Consider the following 20,692-nt stretch of genomic DNA (forward strand, 5'->3'; position numbering starts at 1 on the left):
GAGCTGGCAGGTACCAACTCAGTTGATGCTGCAGTATTTAAGGAAGAATTTGAACTGGGACAGGGTCTCAATCTGAGATTTTTGGGGGAGGGGGAGATTGTGTGGTGGTGAAGGTAGGCCATAGGTCAACTTGAGTTACCAGCAACCTGCACTGACCAATTTCACAGTCCCAGATCTTGTGATACCTTATACTGAATAACTTGTTCCTGATTCATTCACCAAGAAGAAACAACAACTAGCACCAAAATAACCTGATTTACATAGAACCAGTTTGGTTCTGTCAGACTGGCAACTGGCAATTAACATTTGACAAGTGACAAGTCTGATTACCTGCAATTTCAAGTACCATCTTTGTCATCATTAGCTTAGATTAAGAATCTCTTGTTTCCCTCTTTCCCAGTTGTTGCCCTTCTTCCTTCCTAAACGTGATAACATTAAATCTTTAAACTTACCTAGATTTGATGTCAACTCCATCTTAAAGGTTTAGTGATTATATCCTTGAGACATTTGAGGGAAAGGAGAATAATATCAGTCATAGCAAGACATGATCCCCAGCCAGTTTTAGCATTATCCTTTCTAGCCAGAATAGTCAGAAGTAGCTGTGTAATTCCAGTCATAGATTCTTCATTTGGCTGTACATTCTGGGACACAGTTATTCTGAAGCTGAGTTTAGCAGATTCACTACAACTACTTCTGTGGGGTCCTTTGTGTTTCACTATCACAACTTAAGTGTTAAACTTAGGTATCACCCATACGCATTCAGCTTCAGCTCCTCATAACACCAGGATACTTATAACAATAGCCATGGTTAATTTTTGGCTTGATGTAAATACAATATCAAAAAAAAGTTTCTTTAATCTTTTAGTCAGAAGGTCAAAAGGAAAACCAATAGATAAATTTCTTGAAAAATCAGAGGGGTGAGAGTATCCAAGATAAGAAGGTGATCAATATTGATGGGGTGGGTAATATGAAATACACATTTCTACAATGTTCTATAATTTCCATAAATCATTCTCATTACAAGTGAGATTAGATATGATAGAAAGAAAAAGAATGAAAAGAATGAAGATTAAGAAAAGGTGATCATACCTTACAGTTCAGATATCACTTGTAACCAGAGTTAATTTATAATATTTTATTTCATATACTCTATTTTCTAGCCAAATTGGCCTGCAATCTATTCCATGACACTGAAATTTTACCTCTTCTTTATACAATATGTGACTATTTAGAAACTGTCATATATGGGAGTAGAAACACAGAAGCAAAACATATGTTGGATCCCATGGTTTGAAGAGGATATGATTAAGGTTTTGGCTTTAAAAGATCACTCTATTGCAAATACTAGTACTATTGGAAAAGTTTTGAGCAATGATATATGTATAACCCAGTGAAATTGCTTGTCATCTCCAGAAGGGGAGATGGAAGAGGAGTGGGAATGATCATGCATCATGTAACCATGGAAAAATATTCTTAATTAATTCATTAAATTTAAAAATAGAAACTGTTACATATGACTTAATGAAGTCTCTCTTCACCCTTTCCTACTTAAAGTCTTAGTTTCCTTATAGTCCCATTTCAGATGCTTCTTCATATGTGAATTCCTCCCATCCCTCCAGTTGTTATTATACTTTCTTCTTCAAATTGCATTGATATATAAGTAAGATATACCTAAAACTACATACAAACAGACACATATATCTTATGCATATTAGTACGCTGCTTTGAAATTAGTATTTTTGTACAAATTGGTATTAGCAATTACACTTAGAAAAATTAAGTTGTTGGCAGGTTGGTTGGTGGTGGCCCTTTATACTCTTGGGAAAAAATGTAATCATTGTTGATATCCTCTGACTTCCCCATGAATTGGATTTAAGTGAGACAGAATTGCACTAAATCATAGAACTTTCTATCTCTTCCAAAGCCATCAAAGTCCACTTGTAAGACAAAAGTCGAGACAATTGGTGATTCTTTAGTAAACAATGGATGGATAACCTTGACTTCTTTAATGTGCAACCATGTCTAAGCACTCAATAAAACCTGCTTCCACTGCCTTTGTGGCCATTAAAACAAATTGTTCTCAACCACCTCTTCCAGTGAGGGACATCTTCATATTGGGTGTGAGAGGTTGGCTATTCCAGGCATGTGTGTAGAAAAAGGTAGAAAGTAGTCAAAGGAACTCTTATTACTAATTCTCCCATCTGGTAACCCCCTATTTTTAACTATGGAACATGGGCAACAAAAGTTAAGTAATTTACCCAAGGATTCAAGGCTATAAGAAGAGGCAGAATCAAATTCTCCTTATGCCCAGTCCCATGGATCTCCCCACCTGCACTTCTGAGAATTCCCATATTCTTTTATAACCTAATACATTACCACTCCTAAAAGGAGATTTTCCTGATTTTCTCATCAGCTAGTTTCCTGAAATTACTTTGCTTGCTTGCCTTGTATTTTGCTTTTTCATGATGATTTTTCTTGAGAGAATATAAACAGTTTAAGGTAAGGGGCAATTTTGTATTTTTCAATGAAATTCCAACACTTAACGGTGTTGTTTAAATACAGTAGGAATTAAATATGTTTATTGTTTTACCAATTGATTTTTTAAATCATGTATCCCTCCTGAGAGGCAGCTATGTGATCCAGTGGTTAGAACAATGAACCTAAAGGCAGTAAAACCCAAATTAAAATCTAGTCTCAGACATATACCAGACATTTAATTTAGGAAATATTACTTAACCCCTGTCTGCTACAGTTTGGGGATGATATGTGTGATAATTAGATTAAATCTACTCTGTCCATCTTTAGATTTAATCACCAATGGTGAACACATTTCCATTTTTGGATGGACTGTAACCCACATGTGCTAGAGTAACAAAATCAGAAATTATTGACTGCCTCCTGAGCAGTCCTTAGAAAAGCGTCCGTTGTGATTGGACACATAAACTAAGAGGAAGGCACAGGAAGTGACACAAAAGAGGCTCCTTTAAAAAGAGAGAGTTGAATGAGTAAGGAGTTCTTCCAGTTAGTGGAGGAGTGCTGGCTGGGACCCTGAGACCTTGGTGAGACTGTTCTTAAATCTTCCTTTGGAATTCCACATGGTGAGTATAAAGACTGAATCTTCCTGAACTTCTTTTAAGGAACTTCCCTTTTAATAGAGGCTTTGTGACTGAAGCTTTTGCTTCATTCGCCTCTGAGGCCCTCTGGCCCTCTGAGTCTCCTACTTTGGGAATCAAGGCCAGATTTTCCTTGGCTGAGGGTTAATTAGATCTACCTGGATTAACTAGGGATGGGAGCAAATTACCTACTGTGTTAGATTCTTATTTCCTTATTTCTTCTTCCTCTTCTCAGTTGTAAATAAACTTCCATAAAAGTCATTTTAACTTGAGGTTACTCTTTATTTGGAGATTGATAATTAATAAATCCCCTGGTGACCTAACCTTTTAATATATTTACCCCCAAACCCCTTTTCCTCATTACATATGGGGAAAATAATAGTATCTATTTCATAAATTTGTTGTAAGGTTTGAGATTTGTAAAATTTTCAATGCAGGTGTTAGCATAGAGTAGGGGCTTAATAAATGCCTATCCAATAATTCCACTCACTCTATTATAATAAATAGGTTTTCTGGAATAATGATGATGAAGAAGAATTATTTTTGTAGACCTTCATTGTTTTTAAAGTGGTTTATATATCTCATTTTCTCAGTCATTCAACTCTTTTTGTTTTCAACATGTTCAGTCCAGTTTTAAGCACACAATGGGTGACCTTAATGCTTAAATGACTGAAAAAGGGGGAGGGACTAATTTCATATCTAGTAAATCTGGAATTCAGGGAACTCTACTTTTCCATAGGTATATATTCTTCCCAAGATTTATGTGGCATTTCCATTCCTCTTTCCCCACAGATCATACCCATGGAATAGATGGCAAAATTCAACTTCACCCAAGTGACTGAATTTATTCTCAAAGGAATTACAGATCGTCCTGAGCTCCAGGCACCACTCTTTCTAATTTTCTTAGCCATCTACACAGTCACAGTGGTAGGAAACCTTGGACTAATTACATTAATCAGGATGGACTCTCGACTTCACACACCTATGTACTTTTTTCTTTGTCATTTAGCTTTTGTTGACTTCTCCTATTCCTCAACTGTCACACCCAAGATGCTAGTACATTTTGTAGTGGAGAAAAATACCATTTCATTCAATGCATGTGCAGCCCAAGTAGGATGTTTTGTTACATTTGTAATAGCAGAGTGCTTTATTTTAGCTTCCATGGCCTATGATCGTTATGTAGCCATTTGTAATCCATTGCTTTACTTAGTTGTTATGTCTCAGAAAATCTGTATTCAGATAGTTGCTGTTGCTTATACATATAGTTTTGTGGGTGCCTTGACCAATACTATTGTCACATTCCGCCTATCGTACTGTGGTTCCAATGTCATCAATAATTTTTATTGTGATGATGTTGCCCTCTTACCTCTGTCCTGCTCAAACACATACACAAAACAGATGATGATATTTGTCTTTGCTGGGTTTAACATAATTTCTTCTTCATTGATTATCATAATCTCCTACATTTTCATCATTGGTTCTATCTTGCGTATCCGTTCTGCGGAGGGCAGGCTCAAAGCTTTCTCTACCTGTGGTTCCCACATGGTGGCTGTCACCATTTTCTATGGTACATTGATTTTTATGTACCTGCTACCAAAGTCAAAAGATTCCCTGGACACTGATAAAATAACATCTGTGTTTTACACAATGGTTATTCCCATGCTGAATCCTTTAATTTACAGTTTAAGGAACAAAGATGTGAAAGAGGCCTTAAGGAAAGCTGGAGGGAAAGGATTTGAAAAACTAAAAAAGATTCAGTCCAGAAAGTGAAGGTATTTCAAAAGCATTTGGGAGAAGGATGAATTTTCCTTTATTTTTTTCAGTTGCTTTTAGTAATTTGACTTCTATGTCTCATTCATTCATTTTCTGTATTATCTTAAGACTTTGTCTTCTTCACAAGGGGCAATCCTGTACTGTACTGGAGATTGTGTGATATCAGAGCTTTCTGTCAGGATTCTCTAGTCTCATTAACTGCCATTTTAATCCTACAAGAAGCCAAGATGTTTTGGTGAATATCCCAAACTTTATAACATAATAGAGCTACTAGCTTGAAGCTGTTATGGCTAAAGGAACCTCTCAGTAAGCCACCTAGTGGTATAGTCAAAAGAGCAGACTCTAGAATCAGAAGACAGATCTGCAGTCCTACCTCTAATGGATTTTTATTTGCCTGACTCAGACAAAATCTCCCAAGTGTGGTGGACCTTTGCTTCCTCATTTGTAAAATAAGGAGATTAAGACAACTGACCTCTAGAGACTCCTATGGCTTTGTGAGTTTGATGGTAATTAGATTGATTTGCAGATTTTAAAATATGGTGCCAAATATAGTAATGCAACTCATTTTTTGAGGTAATTCTAGCATTGGAAGACTCTTCTAAGCATTCCTAATTCTAATAATAAAATAATCCTAATATCCTCTCCTGTCACACCTTTTAAGAACTCAGGTAGCTTCTATGCCCTGGAAAGGCAGCCTTGGAAGAATGCCAGATCCTTCTTAGAGTTCCTCCTTCAAAGAATGTTTCCTTTTCACTGGTAGTCTACTATGAATATGCTGATATTCTTGGCCATTGTTAGTTCATACTGTATCAAAAAAAGTAACTCAGCTCTCTGTGAATAGCTGAGAACAAAGATGATCTACCATCTCTTATGCAGCCCTACCAACAAAATAAGATTTATTTTTTGAGGGAAAAATGAGACAATGAATGTGAAAGTGGTTCTGAATTATGTCACACCCTACATATAAAAATAAAACTATTATTCATTCCATGCAACAGTCAAGATATCACATATTACATGAATATTTATTTTTTCCTTGAAAGGATTATAAAATGCTAAGTTCCCTATAAGACATTTACATGAAATATGTTATCCCATAATAATATATTTAGTCACCGGATGAGGGGTTTTCCAGAAAAAGTTGGGCACCTAAAGATCATCAATAATGCATATGCTCTGTGGTTTCTTTTAAAGCTTTATTATTTTTTAAATTGGTTTGAGGGTTTAATTCAACCAGTCATAAAATTTTTCAACCTAGATTATGTCCAGAGAATAATTTTGTTTTTCCCCCTTTCTCCAAGATAGCCAGGGAAAGTAGAATTTGAATATTTTTATCTTGAGACAAAATTTCTCTCATCCTATTGTTGGTTCTCCCGAGATAAACTCTCATTTATAAAATGAACATATAAATACACATATCCACACATAAATAAATTTAACGATAAATAAACAGTTCAATCAATAGATGGAAATAGATATAGATATAGATATATAGGTATAGATATCTATCTAGCAGGTACATTTGTGTGTCTGCATGTGTTTCTGTGTGTGTGTATAGGGTCTGGGTTCAGTTGCCTTACATTACAATTATCAACAACATAAAGAACATTTAGAAAAGGCTTAACAGTATTTTTCAAAAGTGAAAGACCTTCAGTCCATATCATTTCAGGAGCAATTAAAGGAATTAGAATGCTTAGAAGAGAAAACTCAGGAAGAAACAGGAATGATAGGTTGAATTTATAAGGATTCAAATTTAGACTTGATATCGGGGTATATAATAAAAATAATTTTAATGATTTCCTAGCAGTTACAGATGATCAAAATAATAATAGGATCCTTCAGTAAGGAATGAGTTTCCCTGCATTAGAGGTTTTCAAGACTGGTAAAATATACCAAAATATGAAATATATTACAAATATGCCTTAATGGCATTTCTAATCTTCCAGAAGCCTTCCTTGTAGCCTTAAAATTGATCTTAAGATAGTATTAAGGCTTTTGAAACACTTCAAATACTGAATAAGAAAATAAGCAAAATACATTTTTAAATTCACTTATAGGTAATATATGACATATTTTTAATTGAACTTTTTAAATATTCTGGATTATTTCTGGGGTTGTTTGGCTTTATTTCCTTTTCTCTTTTCCAACTCCAGATTTTGTGATTCTGTGACTAAGAATTGGGATACATTGTAATGCTTAAATGAGAAAATGGATTTAAAGCCCATTGTAAACCTTAAAGTGCTATATAAATGCCAATATTTTTATTAATAGCATATAGTTCCCAGGCCTCTTGTTTAGCAATGACTTCATTCCATGAATTTTCTACTACACTTCAAGAAACCTTGAACAACCTTGGTAGAACAATAAAGGGCTATGCTATAGTAAATATTTAATAACTGGGTCCTCCTGGAAAAAGTACATATTCAAATTTTTAAGTTTTATCTAAATTATTAACATTTCTTAAATCTAAGCAATCAGCAAGACAATAAATCAAGCTTGTCAATTTCTGAGGAATAAATTTTCATTTGAAAAATTTAATAATCACTTCTTACAAAAGGTTATACCAGAATCCAGCACACTCTAACAAAGGAGATATATTAACCCTTGGATACCACTTTATATATTATCTTAAAGTTTCTAGAATCATAAAATTTTAGGTAGAAGGAACAAAAATATAGTGGACCTAGTTCCAACCTGCTCCCTAGAGCTTATTATTAAATTTTCAAAATGAGCATTTATATCTGGGATCTGGAAACTCAAGTAATGAGGGTATGCTTTGTCACTTTGTTGCTTATCTAAACTTTAAAAAGTGATAAAGAAAATATTAACAATAGAGATTAATCATAAAATCATAATCATAAAATCAAAAAAATAATCAAATCAGGAGAAGATGCTGGAGTAAAATCAGCAACTCAGATGGACATTGACAACATTCACTTCCAGAAAACTTTAAAATTATTTTTCAAATTGTATTTCAGGATGTCAGAGCCAAAAAAAATCAGTGTGAGATATTTTCTAGTCCAAAACAGCTCAGCAGGTCAGCAGGAGAGGAAAACTAAATGTTTTCAAACCAGAGCTGAAAAGAAAATTAGTCATTCAAACACAAGACTGAAGAGAAGCATAAAAATATATACACAAAGAAGAAATCTTAAGGGACTCATTAAAGTTAAGCTCTTGATCTTGCCATATGGAAATATGGCATTTATCATGCCTAAGGATTTGATCATTCTTAGAGCAATTAGAATTAATATGAAATGCATGGACATGAGTTGACTGTGAAGGGATATTCTCAAAAACTTAAGATATGAGAATGAAAGATGCCTTGGGAGAAGGGGGAAAGGGGAAGAAAATGTGAAAAATTATGTCAATTAAAATTAGTGCACAAAGAATAACTTTTTAATAGAGGGGAAAATGGCAGGGAATGGCAGGTAACATATTCTTATTGGAATTGTTTCAAAGAGGGAATAGCATACACCTAGTCGAATAGAGAAATCTAATTTAGTCATCAGGGAAATAGGAGGGAAAAGGGGCAAAAGAATGGAGGGAGATGGTAGAGGGTAAGAAAGATTAAGGGAAGAAGTAGACAGAAACAAAACTGACTTTTGATGAGAGATAGAGTAAAAAGAGAAAAAGAGAAGGACAATCAAAGAAAAAATGAAATGGAAGAAAATAAAGAGTTTGTAAACATACCTGTGGATGTGAATGGGATGTACTCATCTATAAAGTTAAAATGGTGAGGGATATTTTAAAAAAAAACTGTTACAAAGGCAACTGAAGCAGATCTCTGAGTAATGATCAATTTATTAAAAATGATATGTGGTTCCTAATGAATTCATCTAAAACATTCTTTTTTGTCAAAGACCCCTCTCCTTATACTCTGCAGGATTTTATTAAGCTTCTAAGATCACTAATGGGAATTACAAGTTCATTATTGATCAATTCCAAATTTAGGGATATCTTATGAATCGCTAAAGGAGAAATTCATCATCATCAATGTTTAGTTGACGTAGGATTGCAAAGAATTATAGTTTTAAAATGTATTTTAAAAATCAGGTACCCCTTAAAAATCTATCCTATGAACCTCATATTAAGAATCTCTGGATTCTATGATCTCTAAGGTCTTGTTTGATTCTCGTGGTCTATGTTTTAATGTTCAATATAGTTCCAAATGCTCTGCTTCTAAGTGCCTGATCTATTTCCTATTATTTTGGGGCCCTTGATCTGGTCACTGAAACTTTAGAACTTCCATCTTCTCTAAAACAGGGCCACTATTCCTCCCCGTGTTGTTGTGAAGAAAAAAATGATTTTGTTCATTGTGAAGTGCTCTAGGAATATTTCTTTTTTCTGGTTTTAATATCTAGATTTGTTTTATTCTATAATTAAAAACTGGGCTTGTTGTGAAGATCAAATGAGATAATGAAATTAAAGCACTTTGTAAATGTTAAAGGGCTATGTAAAATATCATTTAGCTTCTAGTTTCCAGACCTCCAGAGTAGTGATGACTTCATTCCCTGGTGACTTCATTCTCTGATCCATCTAGTACATTGCTAATAAGATTAGACAATATCATTAGGACAACATAAGAGTGAGTTTAATAACTAATTCTGAAAAAAAGGATATGCACAAACTTTTATATTTAATCTGCTTAATTGATGCTTGCTTAAATCTGAACAATAAATCAAGCTTACCGGCATCTGACAAGCACATGCTCACAATGAATATTTAGTTATAAGGAGTTATATAGAGTTTGCTCCAGCAATCTCTTGCAAAGTAGACACATTGGACACCACTTTACATACTAGTGTATAGTTCAGAAATTCGTAGAATAACAGAACCAAGAGTCTGATGAAGAGATAGTTATTTGTCATTTACTAACACATGGCTTACTCAGAAAGCATCTGGTTCAACTCCTTCCTAAACAGTAATCATTTTTCAAAATCCTTGACAAGAAGTTATCAAGCTTTTTTTTTTTTAACACTTCCACCGAAAGGAATCCATTTCTTCCTAAGGTAGCCCATTCATGTATGTGTTTTATTTATACCTTATAAAAACTTAACTCTTTTTCCCATGAACCAATTTTATTCCTACTTCAGTCTTTTGGAACATAGGAGAATAATTTTTATCCCTTTTCCACTACGTAATTCTTCAGTGTCTTAAATAAAACTCTCATATTGCTCTCATGTTTTCCTTCTTTAAGGTAAATATCCTCATATTCTTCAACTGACCTTCGTATGGTATGGTCTTGATGTTTCATTCCCTTCTACTGCTTATGAATGTAATTCTTACAAGGCAGTTCTCAGAAATGAATATGATATTCTCAAGGTATTTGAGAGAAATTGAATGGAGTGGTAGTGTCACCTCACTAGTCCTTGATGCCATGCTTTTCTTAATGGAAATTGTCCACCTATTTTGTTTTATATTCACAAAGCAACTGAGTCTTTCAGATAAATGATTCTCTAAACACCTCCCTTTCATCTTGTAAATAATAACATTAGTAGTAGTAGTGATAGCAACAGCAATCTGTAGTATATTTTGCTATTTTAAAATTTATAAAATATTTTTAAAATGATACCTCTTTTTAATTATCACAACAAACATGAGAGATAGGTGTTTTTGCTATATTAATTTTATAGAAGAAAGAAATGAGAATCACCCAGCTGGTAAATACTTGACTTGGATTTGAAATACAATTTCAGTGATTCCAGGTATGCCATCTAGCAACCTCTAGTACTTAAGAGTATGACTTTTTTAAGAGTAAGATTTTGCATACATCTCTGTTAAATTTCATCAAGACAAATGTGACATAGTAGATTAAGAAATGAACTTGAAGTCACAATGACCTTTTTTCAAGTTTTGCTCCTGATCTACTCTTGCTGGGGAAACATAGGTGAATAATTGAAAACTCTTAGTGGTTCAGAAAACTTTGTATGCCTGCAAACTATAGTGGAGGATATATTCATAATCAGAATTAATCATGCCAACAAAATCAGGTCCGTCTCCTTCCCTTCCCTTCCCACGTATACAAAAGAAATTATATCAGATTTTCTCCATTTTTCTAGCCTGTAGTGATTTTTCTTTTTTTGGGGGGGACTCTATCTCAAACATCTTCTATCCTTCATAGTGTGACATTTTGCTCATATATGAATATTGGTTTTGTGTAGGTGTTTCTATCCTGTCTTATTTTCATTGACTTCCCATTAGAGATTTTCTTGGCAAAGATACTGGAGAGGTTCGTGATTTCCTTCTCCAGTTAATTTTACAAATGAAGAAACTGAGGCAAACAAGGTTAAACAACTTTCCCAGGAGCACACATCTAGTAAATGACTGAGACAATATTTGGACTCATGAAGAAGAATCTTTCTGACTCTAGGCCTGGCACTCTATCTACTGTACCACCTACTTGCCCTTGGTAGGGATACCATTTATGCACGATAGAATCACAGATTAAGAGCTGAGACTCAGGGGATATATTCCCTAATGTCTTCAATTTACAAATAAGGAAACATGCTCATCCAAATTAAGTGACTTCCTCTATAACAGAACACTCATAAATATCAGAGGTAATGTTGAAATCCAGGTGCTCCTAATTGGACATCCATATTTTCTGTCCATGATGTCATGGTGCTTCTCATTATTTTCCAAGATGATAAAAATATTAATTAAGAACAAATTTCCTAGGGCATTTCATTAGATGATTCCATCCATGTTTAAATAAAACTATAAAAAAATCTTCTGGGAGCAGCTGGATAGCTCAGTAGATTGAGAACCAGGCCTAGAGACACGAGGTCCTAGGTTCAAGTCTGACTTCAGACACTTCCCAGCTGTGTGACCCTTGGAAATTCACTTGACCCCCATTGCCTACTCTTATCACTCTTCTGCCTTGGAGCCAATACACAGTATTGACACCAAGACGGAAGGTAAGGGTTGAAAAATAAATCTTCCCAACTCATAAACTCTGTAACTATTACAAAGGACGATTTAAATTTTTTTTAAATAATTTTTATTTTTTAGAAAAGTTATCATGGTTACATGATTCATGTTCTTACTTCCCCCTTCATGCCCCAACCTCCTCCCCACCCCACATATCTAACTAACATTTCCACTAGTTTTAACGTGTGTCATCCATCAAGACTTATTTCCAAATTGTTGATAGTTACATTGGTGTGGTAGTTTCGAGTCTACATCCCCAATCATGTCCACCTCAACTGTGTTCAATCAGTTGCTTTTCTTCTGTGTTTCCTCTCCTGTAGTTCTTTCTCTGAATGTGGGTAGTGTTCTTTTCCATAAGTCCCTCAGAATTGTTATGGATCATTGCATTGCTGCTAGTACAGAAGTCCATTACATTCTATTTTACCACAGTGTATTGGTCTCTGTGTACAATGTTCTTTTGGCTCTGCTCCTTTCACTCTGCATCAATTCCTGGAGGTCTTCCCAGTTCACATGGAATTCCTCCTGTTTATTATTCCTTTGAGCACAATAGTATTCCATCACCAGCATATACCACAATTTGTTTAGCCATTCCACACTAGAAGGGCATACCCTCGTTTTCCAGTTTTTTGCCACCACAAAAAGCATGGCTATAAATATTTTCGTACAAGTCTGTTTATCTATGATCTTTTTGGGGTATAAACCCAATAATGGTATGGCTGGATCAAAAGGCAGGCAATCTTTTATAGCCCTTTGAGCATAGTTCCAAATTGCCAGCCAAAATGGTTGTATCAGTTCACAACTCCACCAGCAATGCATTAATGTCCCAATTTTGCCACATCCCCTCCAACATTCATTACTCTACCCTTCTTTCATTTTAGCCAATCTGTTTGGTGTGAGGTGATACCTCAGCTTTGTTTTGATTTGGATTTCTCTGATTATTAGAGATTTAGAACACTTTATCATGTGCTTATTAATAGTTTTGATTTTTTTATCCGAAAATTGCCTATTCATGTCCCTTGTCCATTTATCAATTGGGGAATGGCTTGATTTTTTATACAATTGATTTAACTCCTTGTACATTTGGGTAATTAGACCCCTGTCAGAGTTTTTTGTTATAAAGATTTTTTTCCCAGCTTGCTTTTTCCCTTCTGATTTTCTTGCATTGTTTTTGTTTGTACAAAAGCTTTTTAATTTAGTATAATCGAAATCATTTATTTTACATTTTGGAATTTTCTCTAACTCTATCTTGGTTTTAAAATCTTTCCTTTCCCAGAGATCTGACAAGTATACTATTCTGTGTTCACTAAGTTTATTTATAGTTTCCCTCTTTATATTCAGGTCAGTCACCCATTCTGAATTTACCTTGGTGTAGGCACGCTATCTACTGTACCACCTAGTTGCCCTTGGTAGGGATACCATTTATGCATGATAGAATCACAGATTAAGAGCTGAGACTCAGGGGATATATTCCCTAATGTCTTCCTTTTACAAATAAGGCAACATGCTCATCCAAATTAAGTGACTTCCTCAATAACAGAACAGTCATAAATGTCAGAGGTAACGTTGATGTGAGATGTTGGTCTAAACCTAATCTCTCCCATATTGTTTCCCAATTTTCCCAGCAGTTTTTGTCAAATACTGGATTTTTGTCCCAAAAGTTGGGCTTTTGGGGTTCATCATACACTGTCTTACTGATGTCACTTACCCCAAGTCTATTCCACTGATCCTCCCTTCTGTCTGTTGTGAGGAAGATTAGGTATTTATTGATTAAGAATTAAGGTTGACCTGGCAGGAAGGAGCTGGAGCTGGGAATTCCAAGATGGAATGAAGGAGCAGGAAGAAGTGCCTTGTGCCCTGAGAGAGGACTCCATTAGTGGTGGGCAAAAACTGTTGCCAGCCTGGAAGAACTCAGAGTAAAAGGACTTCCTTCATCCTTATTTTCCCTGGGATTCTGTGTAGTGGTAGCATCTAGCAAAGAGTCGAGATCTTCAATGCTGTACCAAGGGAAGAGGAGAAGTTTGATATCTGGTGGACAGTGTCTTAAGCACACCCTCCCTACTTGGTACCTGAGACCACCTTTGCTCTTGGCATCCAGAGATCATCGGTGGATTGCAGTGTAAACCCCACAGCCCTTAGCTGTGCTCAAACCTGGCAGGTCCAGGTCTGACGCAGTCACCCAGAGACTCCATTACAGCTCCTTGGGCCCTGTCTGTTTAGGTCACTAAGTTAATGTAGAAACAAGTCCTCCCCTTTCCCTGTGGGTTTTCTCCTTAAGTTTTAAGGTTTTAGAATAGACATCCCTTTCCCACCTTTAGTTGTTCATAATTAAAACCAGTTATAACCTGTTACCTTGCCTGTTGGATTCAAAGCCTCTGGCCCAGGGTGACAGTTGATCAACTGTCCCTTTGTCAGTTAGGAGAAGCTTGGCTGTTCTGGTCTCCATGTCCAGGTCTAGTCTCTCATAAACCCCAGTGTGTGTAACCACAAATCACTTATTTTTATTATAATATCCCTGGTGTATCCATCACCTTTACTTATCATTTTTTACAGCCAGTACCATATTGTTTTTTTTTTAAACCCTTGTACTTTGGTGTATTGTCTCATAGGTGGAAGATTGGTAAGGGTGGGCAATGGGGGTCAAGTGACTTGCCCAGGGTCACACAGCTGGGAAGTGGCTGAGGCCGGGTTTGAACCTAGGACCTCCCGTCTCTAGGCCTGGCTCTCACTCCACTGAGCTACCCAGCTGCCCCAGTACCATATTGTTTTGATGACTGCTGCTTTATAGTATAATTTAATATCTGATACTGCTAGGTCACCTTCCATCACATTTTTTTCATTATTTCCCTTGATATTCTTGATCTTTTGTTCTTCCAGTTGAACTTTGTTATATTTTTTTCTAATTCAGTAAAGAAGTTTTTTGGTAGTTTGATAGGTATGGCACTAAATAAAGAAATTAATTTGGGTAGAATGGTCATTTTTATTATGTTAGCTCATCCTAAACCATGAGCAATCAATGTTTTCCCATTGTTTAGATCTAGTTTTAATTGTTTGGAAAGTGTTTTGTAGTTGTGTTCATATAATTCCTCTGTTTGTTTTGATAGATAGATTCCTAAGTATTTTATATTGACTAGGGTGATTTTAAATGGTGTTTCTCTTTCTGACTCTTGCTGCTGTGATGTGTTGGAGATATATAGAAATGCTGATGATTTATGTGCATTTATTTTTAATCCTGCAACTTTGCTAAAGTTGTTAATTATTTCTACTAGCTTTTTAGTTAATTCTCTGGGATGTTTTAAGTAGACCATCATATTATCTGCAAAGAGTAATAGCTTAGTCTCCTCATTGCCTATTTTAATACCTTCAATTTCTTTTTCTTCTCTAATTGCTAATGCTAGTGTTCCTAGTACAATATTAAATAATAGAGGTGATAATGGGCATCCTTGTTTCACTCCTGAACTTATTGGGAAGGCTGCTAACTTATCCCCATTGCAGATGATGCTTGTTGATGGTTTTAGATATAAACTGTTTATTATTTTTCGGAAAGGCCCTTCTATTCCTATACTTTCTAGTGTTTTCAATAGGAATGGGTGTTGTATTTTGTCAAAGGCTTTTTAAGCATCTATTGAAATAATCATGTGATTTTTGTTTGTTAGCTTGTTGATATGGTCAATTATGTGGATGATGTTCTTCATGTTGAACCATCCTTGCATGCATGGTATAAATCCCACCTGATCATTGTGAATAATCCTCTTGATCACTTCCTGGAGTCTTTTTGCTAGTATTCTATTTAACATTTTTGCATCTATGTTCATTAGGGAGATTGGTCTGTAGTTTTCTTTCTCTGTTTTTGATCTACCTGGCTTTGGAATCAGTACCCTATTTGTGTCATAAAAGGAATTTGGTAGGACTCTTTCTTTGCTGATTATATCAAATAATTTGTATAGTATTGGGATTAGTTGTTCTTTGAATGTTTGATAGAATTCACTTGTGAATCCATCTGGCCCTTGTGATTTTTCTTAGGGAGTTCTTTGATGGATTGTTCAATTTCTTTTTATGATATGGGATTGTTTAGGTATTCTATTTCTTCTGCTGTTAATCTAGGCAATTTATATTTTTGTAAATATTAATCCACATCACCTAGATATCCATATTTATTGCCATAGTCCCAAATTCGAGGGACTTATGGAAAAGAACCATTTGAGAAGCTCAAGTTGAAAAAAAATTCTGTCTCCATTTTTCAGAATTGATCCCTAAGGATGGCAAGAAGGATCAATAGGTAAGAGATAAGTACAATCAACAGAAAAAGAAGTGTGTTGACACAGCAAAGAGACCTATTGATAGTTTTTGAATGTGTCAGAATAGGCCAAAGCAACCAGAGCAACATCATCACAGTAGAAATCATCAATTACATTAGAGGCACAAAAGGGCACATGGAAAGCAACAATGGTCTATAGGATGCCAAGAAACAAGCGATAAGTATAACTGCTTACAGCTATTCCTTTGGAATAGAAGCTTGTTAAGACATAACAAATGTATAGGGGAGGGGATTGCAGATGGCCATATAGTGGTCATAAGCCATGGCTTAGAAGAGGAAGACCCCACAAAATACACATGTAATGAAGTGGCATATCTGAATGGCTCATGCAATGAAGCATATCCTTTTAACATCTTGCATGAAGTTCAGGAGAATGTTTGAGCAATGGAGGACATATAGCAGGAGTCAATAGAAGTCATATTACTAAGAAAAAAGTACATAATGTATAATAAATATGAAAGTTTTAAAGTAATATTGTGGTTGCTGGTTTAAAAAAATTAACTCTTAAGTCATGAGTCAGTTAGCTGCTCTTAACAATTTAGTTTAATAGAGATATAATAAAAAAGAGAAATGTAAGAATGAAATAGAAAGTATTGCCTAGCTAGATACCCTATAATTTCTGTCCAGCTCACCAAGGGCTCTCAAGTCCCAATCTCCATTGGAGTCATGGTAGTCTCTTAAGCCAGGAGTCTTAGTAGTGTCTTCAGCAAGGGTTCCACCAATACAGCCTCCTCCAGGAAAGGAAGGTCTCTCTGGAACCAATTTTTCCAGAAGCCAGGAAAGGAAGGCCAGTTACTCACTCAGCAAGCCAATACAGGATCCATGGAAAGAGTCTCCTCCTTCAGTCCAGCTCATGAAAGCAGAGTGTCCAAAGACAAACTCCGAAGGAGTTCTTCTCTGTTCTGCTAATTTAAGCAGAAGGATTTAATGAGCTTTGATGAAAGGTATTTCTCCAGGTGGCAATGGAGGTTTATAGTTACATTACCTGCAGTCTATGAGGGATGGGTATTGGAGTATCCCTGCCCTCTAAAGACTTCTTGCCTGTCCAATTGATTGGATTAAGCATGGACTGGATTAGTCTTTATTGCTTAATGTGCCATGAGGCTAAAATAGAAAGAGAGAGAGAGAGAGAGAGAGAGAGAGAGAGAGAGAGAGAGAGAGAGAGAGAGAAGGTTGTGGTGGGGAACAAAATGATGTGTTTTCGTGAGCTGTCTAGCAGTAGGGTCCCCTGCTCTGTCCTGCTTTTAGACCTGTTTTTTTTTCCTCTTGAAGTGTTCTGTTCTCTATCTCAGTGTGGTAAAGTATGTAAGTCTGAAGTTTTACTCCATATAAGCCTTCATCTTCCAAGCATTTTTGCTGTGTTTCTCTGGCTTTCTCCTCTAGCCACCTCCCCGGTGCCTATGTTCAACTTCCTGATTCTGGAGCCAGCAAGGTCCTCTCTCTGGGCTGGTGTGCCCACCCACCCAGAGATTTCAGGGGCTGCTGGAGACTCTGCATAGCCCATGGGAGAGGGGTCCTTGGATTCCCCTTCTATACCCTAAGACCCAATAGTTCAAGAATTCAAACCTTTTTCTTGGTATACCTCTTGAGCTGTCCAACAATAGGATACCCCTGCTCTGTCCTGTTGTTAGATTTGTAGATTTGGTCCTCTTTCTTCTTAAAGTGCTTTGTTTTCTATCTTGGTGTGGAAAGGGTGAGGAGGTGTTAAGATTTGCTCTATCCAAGCCACCATCTTCCCAGAATTCTTGGAGAAGTTCAAAAGAGAAGTCAGAAGGAGAAGTACCTTGGACAGGAAGTTCAGGACTTTTTATAGTCCTTTTTCAACATCACTTCCTGTCCTTTCCCCACTTTACAAGAACAATTACATGGGGGAGTCTTTCAATTTGCTTAGCACTGCCCAAGGGGAGTGGCAATAGCTTTTGGAAGTGTGAGCTTACTCTAGTAAGTGACTGATGAATTATCTCACTTAGTGTTAAATAGAGGTGCTTTGAGTTTTTTATTTGTTTAACTAAAAATAGGCAAGGGGAGAGTTAATCCTATCTTTACAATAGGGGTATTAAGTTGAAGACAGATCAGGATTAAAACAATAAAGTCAAGGTTTTCTACAGCACTAAACACATAAATCATTAGAAAGACCCCTAAAGAAAAAGCTGGAGTTCTACTGGGTCTGTGAGCTGTAAGAATTAACAAAATTTGTGGGCAAAAATTCTGAGATGAAAACTGACTTTACTCATGGGTAAACAGTCTGTGACTTCACCACCTGAGTCTGTAACAACAAATATTTTGTGGATGTTCACAGTTGTTTTCATAGGCATTTGGCAGTTACTACAATTTACCCATAAAACACAAGTTTCTAATGAGAAGTGATTAAAAACCAGAATCCAACCCAATGTTTTTACAGGATACACAATTGAAACAGAGACATAGAAAGCCAAAATAAGGGGTGGGAATGGAATCTATTATGTTTCAGCTATAGTAAATGAAGTAGAGCTAGCAGTCATGATTTCAAAGAAAAATTAAAAAATAGACCAAATCAAATATAATACCACCTAAATTCTCTTGGAAATCTTCAATGAATTATAGAAGTAATTATGCAATAAAATTATACTGGTCACATGTCAACATCCCCACTCACAACAAGATAAATCTTATAAATAAGAAAAGTTAAAGGGGCAGTTGGGTAGCTCAGTGGATTGAGAGCCAGGCCTAGAAACTGGAGGTCCTAGGTTCAAATCTGACCTCAGACACTTCCTAGCTGTGTGACTTGACGCCCATTGCCTACCCTTACCACTCTTCTGCCTTGGAGCCATTGGCTCCAAGACAGAAGGTGAGCATTTTAAAAAAAATAAGAAAAGTTAAGGAGATGAATAGAATCTTAGCAAAACTGGAAAGCATTTTGTTCATTGTAAAGTTTTCTAGGAATATTTCTTTTTTATTTTAATCTCCAGATTTCCTTTGTTCTGTGACTAAGAATCCTTTAGGGAAGGATCCTATGTCTATTAAGGATATCATTGAGTCAATTTATGCAATTTAATAACTTTGAGGTTCTAGTTACAAATTATTTTTCCAGAATATCTGTATCAATTCACAATTCCAATAATAGCACATTATAATATTTTTAACAAAGCTTTTCCAATATTTTTTATTTCCTAACTCCTATTATACTAGTTAACATATTTAAATGTCAGAGAAGTAATATAATCACTCCTATGTTCCAAGTAATTCCCTTCTTTTTGGATTTAGTGAGTTTATATTAGAAAAAATGTTATGTTCAGGCACAATTACTCTGAGTCCTCAGTTATGAAATTTTCTAGCATTTAGGCAGAGTTTGAGCTCTCTGTTTAGTTTTCAATTATATAGGCATATAATTTACGCTATTAGTACAGTGGATAAAGTGTCAAGCCTGGAATCAGGAAGCTTCATCTTTGTGAATTCAAATCTGACCTCAGACACTTATAGCTTTTTGACCCTGGTAAGTCACTTAACATTGTTTTCCTTAGTTCTCTCATTTATAAAATGAATTGCGGAAGGAAACATCATGAAATGTTGGACATGACTTAAATGACTAAATAACAATTACAACTTAATCCTTGACTTCTTTAGGGCTGAAGAAAAATTAGTTTACTATAAAAGTGTGGGTAATAGGGCCAATTAAATTATGATGTTTTGGGAATAGAAAAAATATTAGGAGAGAAAGGTCTGGGGGAAATCACCCTTTTTGCTGTGCTTAGCTCAATCTCAGTCTTTTATTCTAAGATGCTTATAAATCAGAGCCAGTGGGTCTGATCAGTATTGCCTTTCTCTGCCACAGCTCAGTCCTAGGCTGTTACTCAGGAACAGGCAGGAATGCTACATTTGCTTTAATTCTCTCAAATGAATTTCTTCTTTACTTGATTGATAATCTACTGATGACTCTTTGGGCATGGCTAAATCTCCTTAGCTTGAACTCAATTTTATGCATTTTTATTGGCTATTCTCCCTATGTAGAATTCTCTCTTTCCTTACCTCCATCTCTATGAATTCTTTCAAATCTCAACTAAGAACTGATCTTCTGCAAAAAGCTTAATATTAGCTCATTAATCTCTCTTGGTTATCTCTAATTGATCCTGCATATATCTTTTTTCATATTGTTCTCATATTATCACCTCTATTAGATTTGAGCTTCTTGAGGGCAGGGATAGTTGTTTTATTTGTTGCTTCTTTGTATCCCCAAAACTTGGAATGGTTATCAGGATATAATCTTTGTATAAGAAGGAACTTGGGCTCACTAGAAGCATTCATTGATCTCTCTGTAATACCATACCTCTATGAGTCAAGGAATAGTCTCTGAAAAAAAGGTTGTGGGTTACCCAGAAGAGGGCAGATTCATAGTGGCTGTAAGCATATTATCTGTCTAGAATTGCTTGGAATAAGTCTAATGGACAGCATCATATATAATATATGACAGGGAGATGAGGTAAGTCTTCAAGTTAGCTAGAGTAAGGGATAAAGTAGTCTGTCTTCTTCCCTTCCTCTCTCTCTCCTTTTCTCTATATATTTCTCCCCCTTTTCTCACTCCCTT

General features: G+C 35.7%; 1 protein-coding gene across 1 annotated transcript; it reads left to right on the forward strand.

Annotated features, from left to right (window-relative positions):
- The first annotated feature begins 3,911 nt into the window (after positions 1-3,911).
- Positions 3,912-4,883, forward strand: LOC123251442 (olfactory receptor 1038-like). The gene has a single exon (XM_044680696.1). The coding sequence runs from the start codon at positions 3,924-3,926 to the stop codon at positions 4,881-4,883; it is 960 nt and encodes a 319-aa protein (XP_044536631.1). The 5' UTR covers positions 3,912-3,923.
- Positions 4,884-20,692: the final 15,809 nt, after the last annotated feature.

The sequence above is a fragment of the Gracilinanus agilis genome, chromosome 6 (genome assembly GCF_016433145.1).
Source record: "Gracilinanus agilis isolate LMUSP501 chromosome 6, AgileGrace, whole genome shotgun sequence".
In the NCBI taxonomy this organism is placed as follows: domain Eukaryota; kingdom Metazoa; phylum Chordata; class Mammalia; order Didelphimorphia; family Didelphidae; genus Gracilinanus; species Gracilinanus agilis.

What these genes read in the sequence shown, in the direction of transcription:
- LOC123251442 (XM_044680696.1), top strand. Translation starts at nt 3,924, where the DNA reads ATGGCAAAATTCAACTTCACCCAAGTGACTGAATTTATTCTCAAAGGA.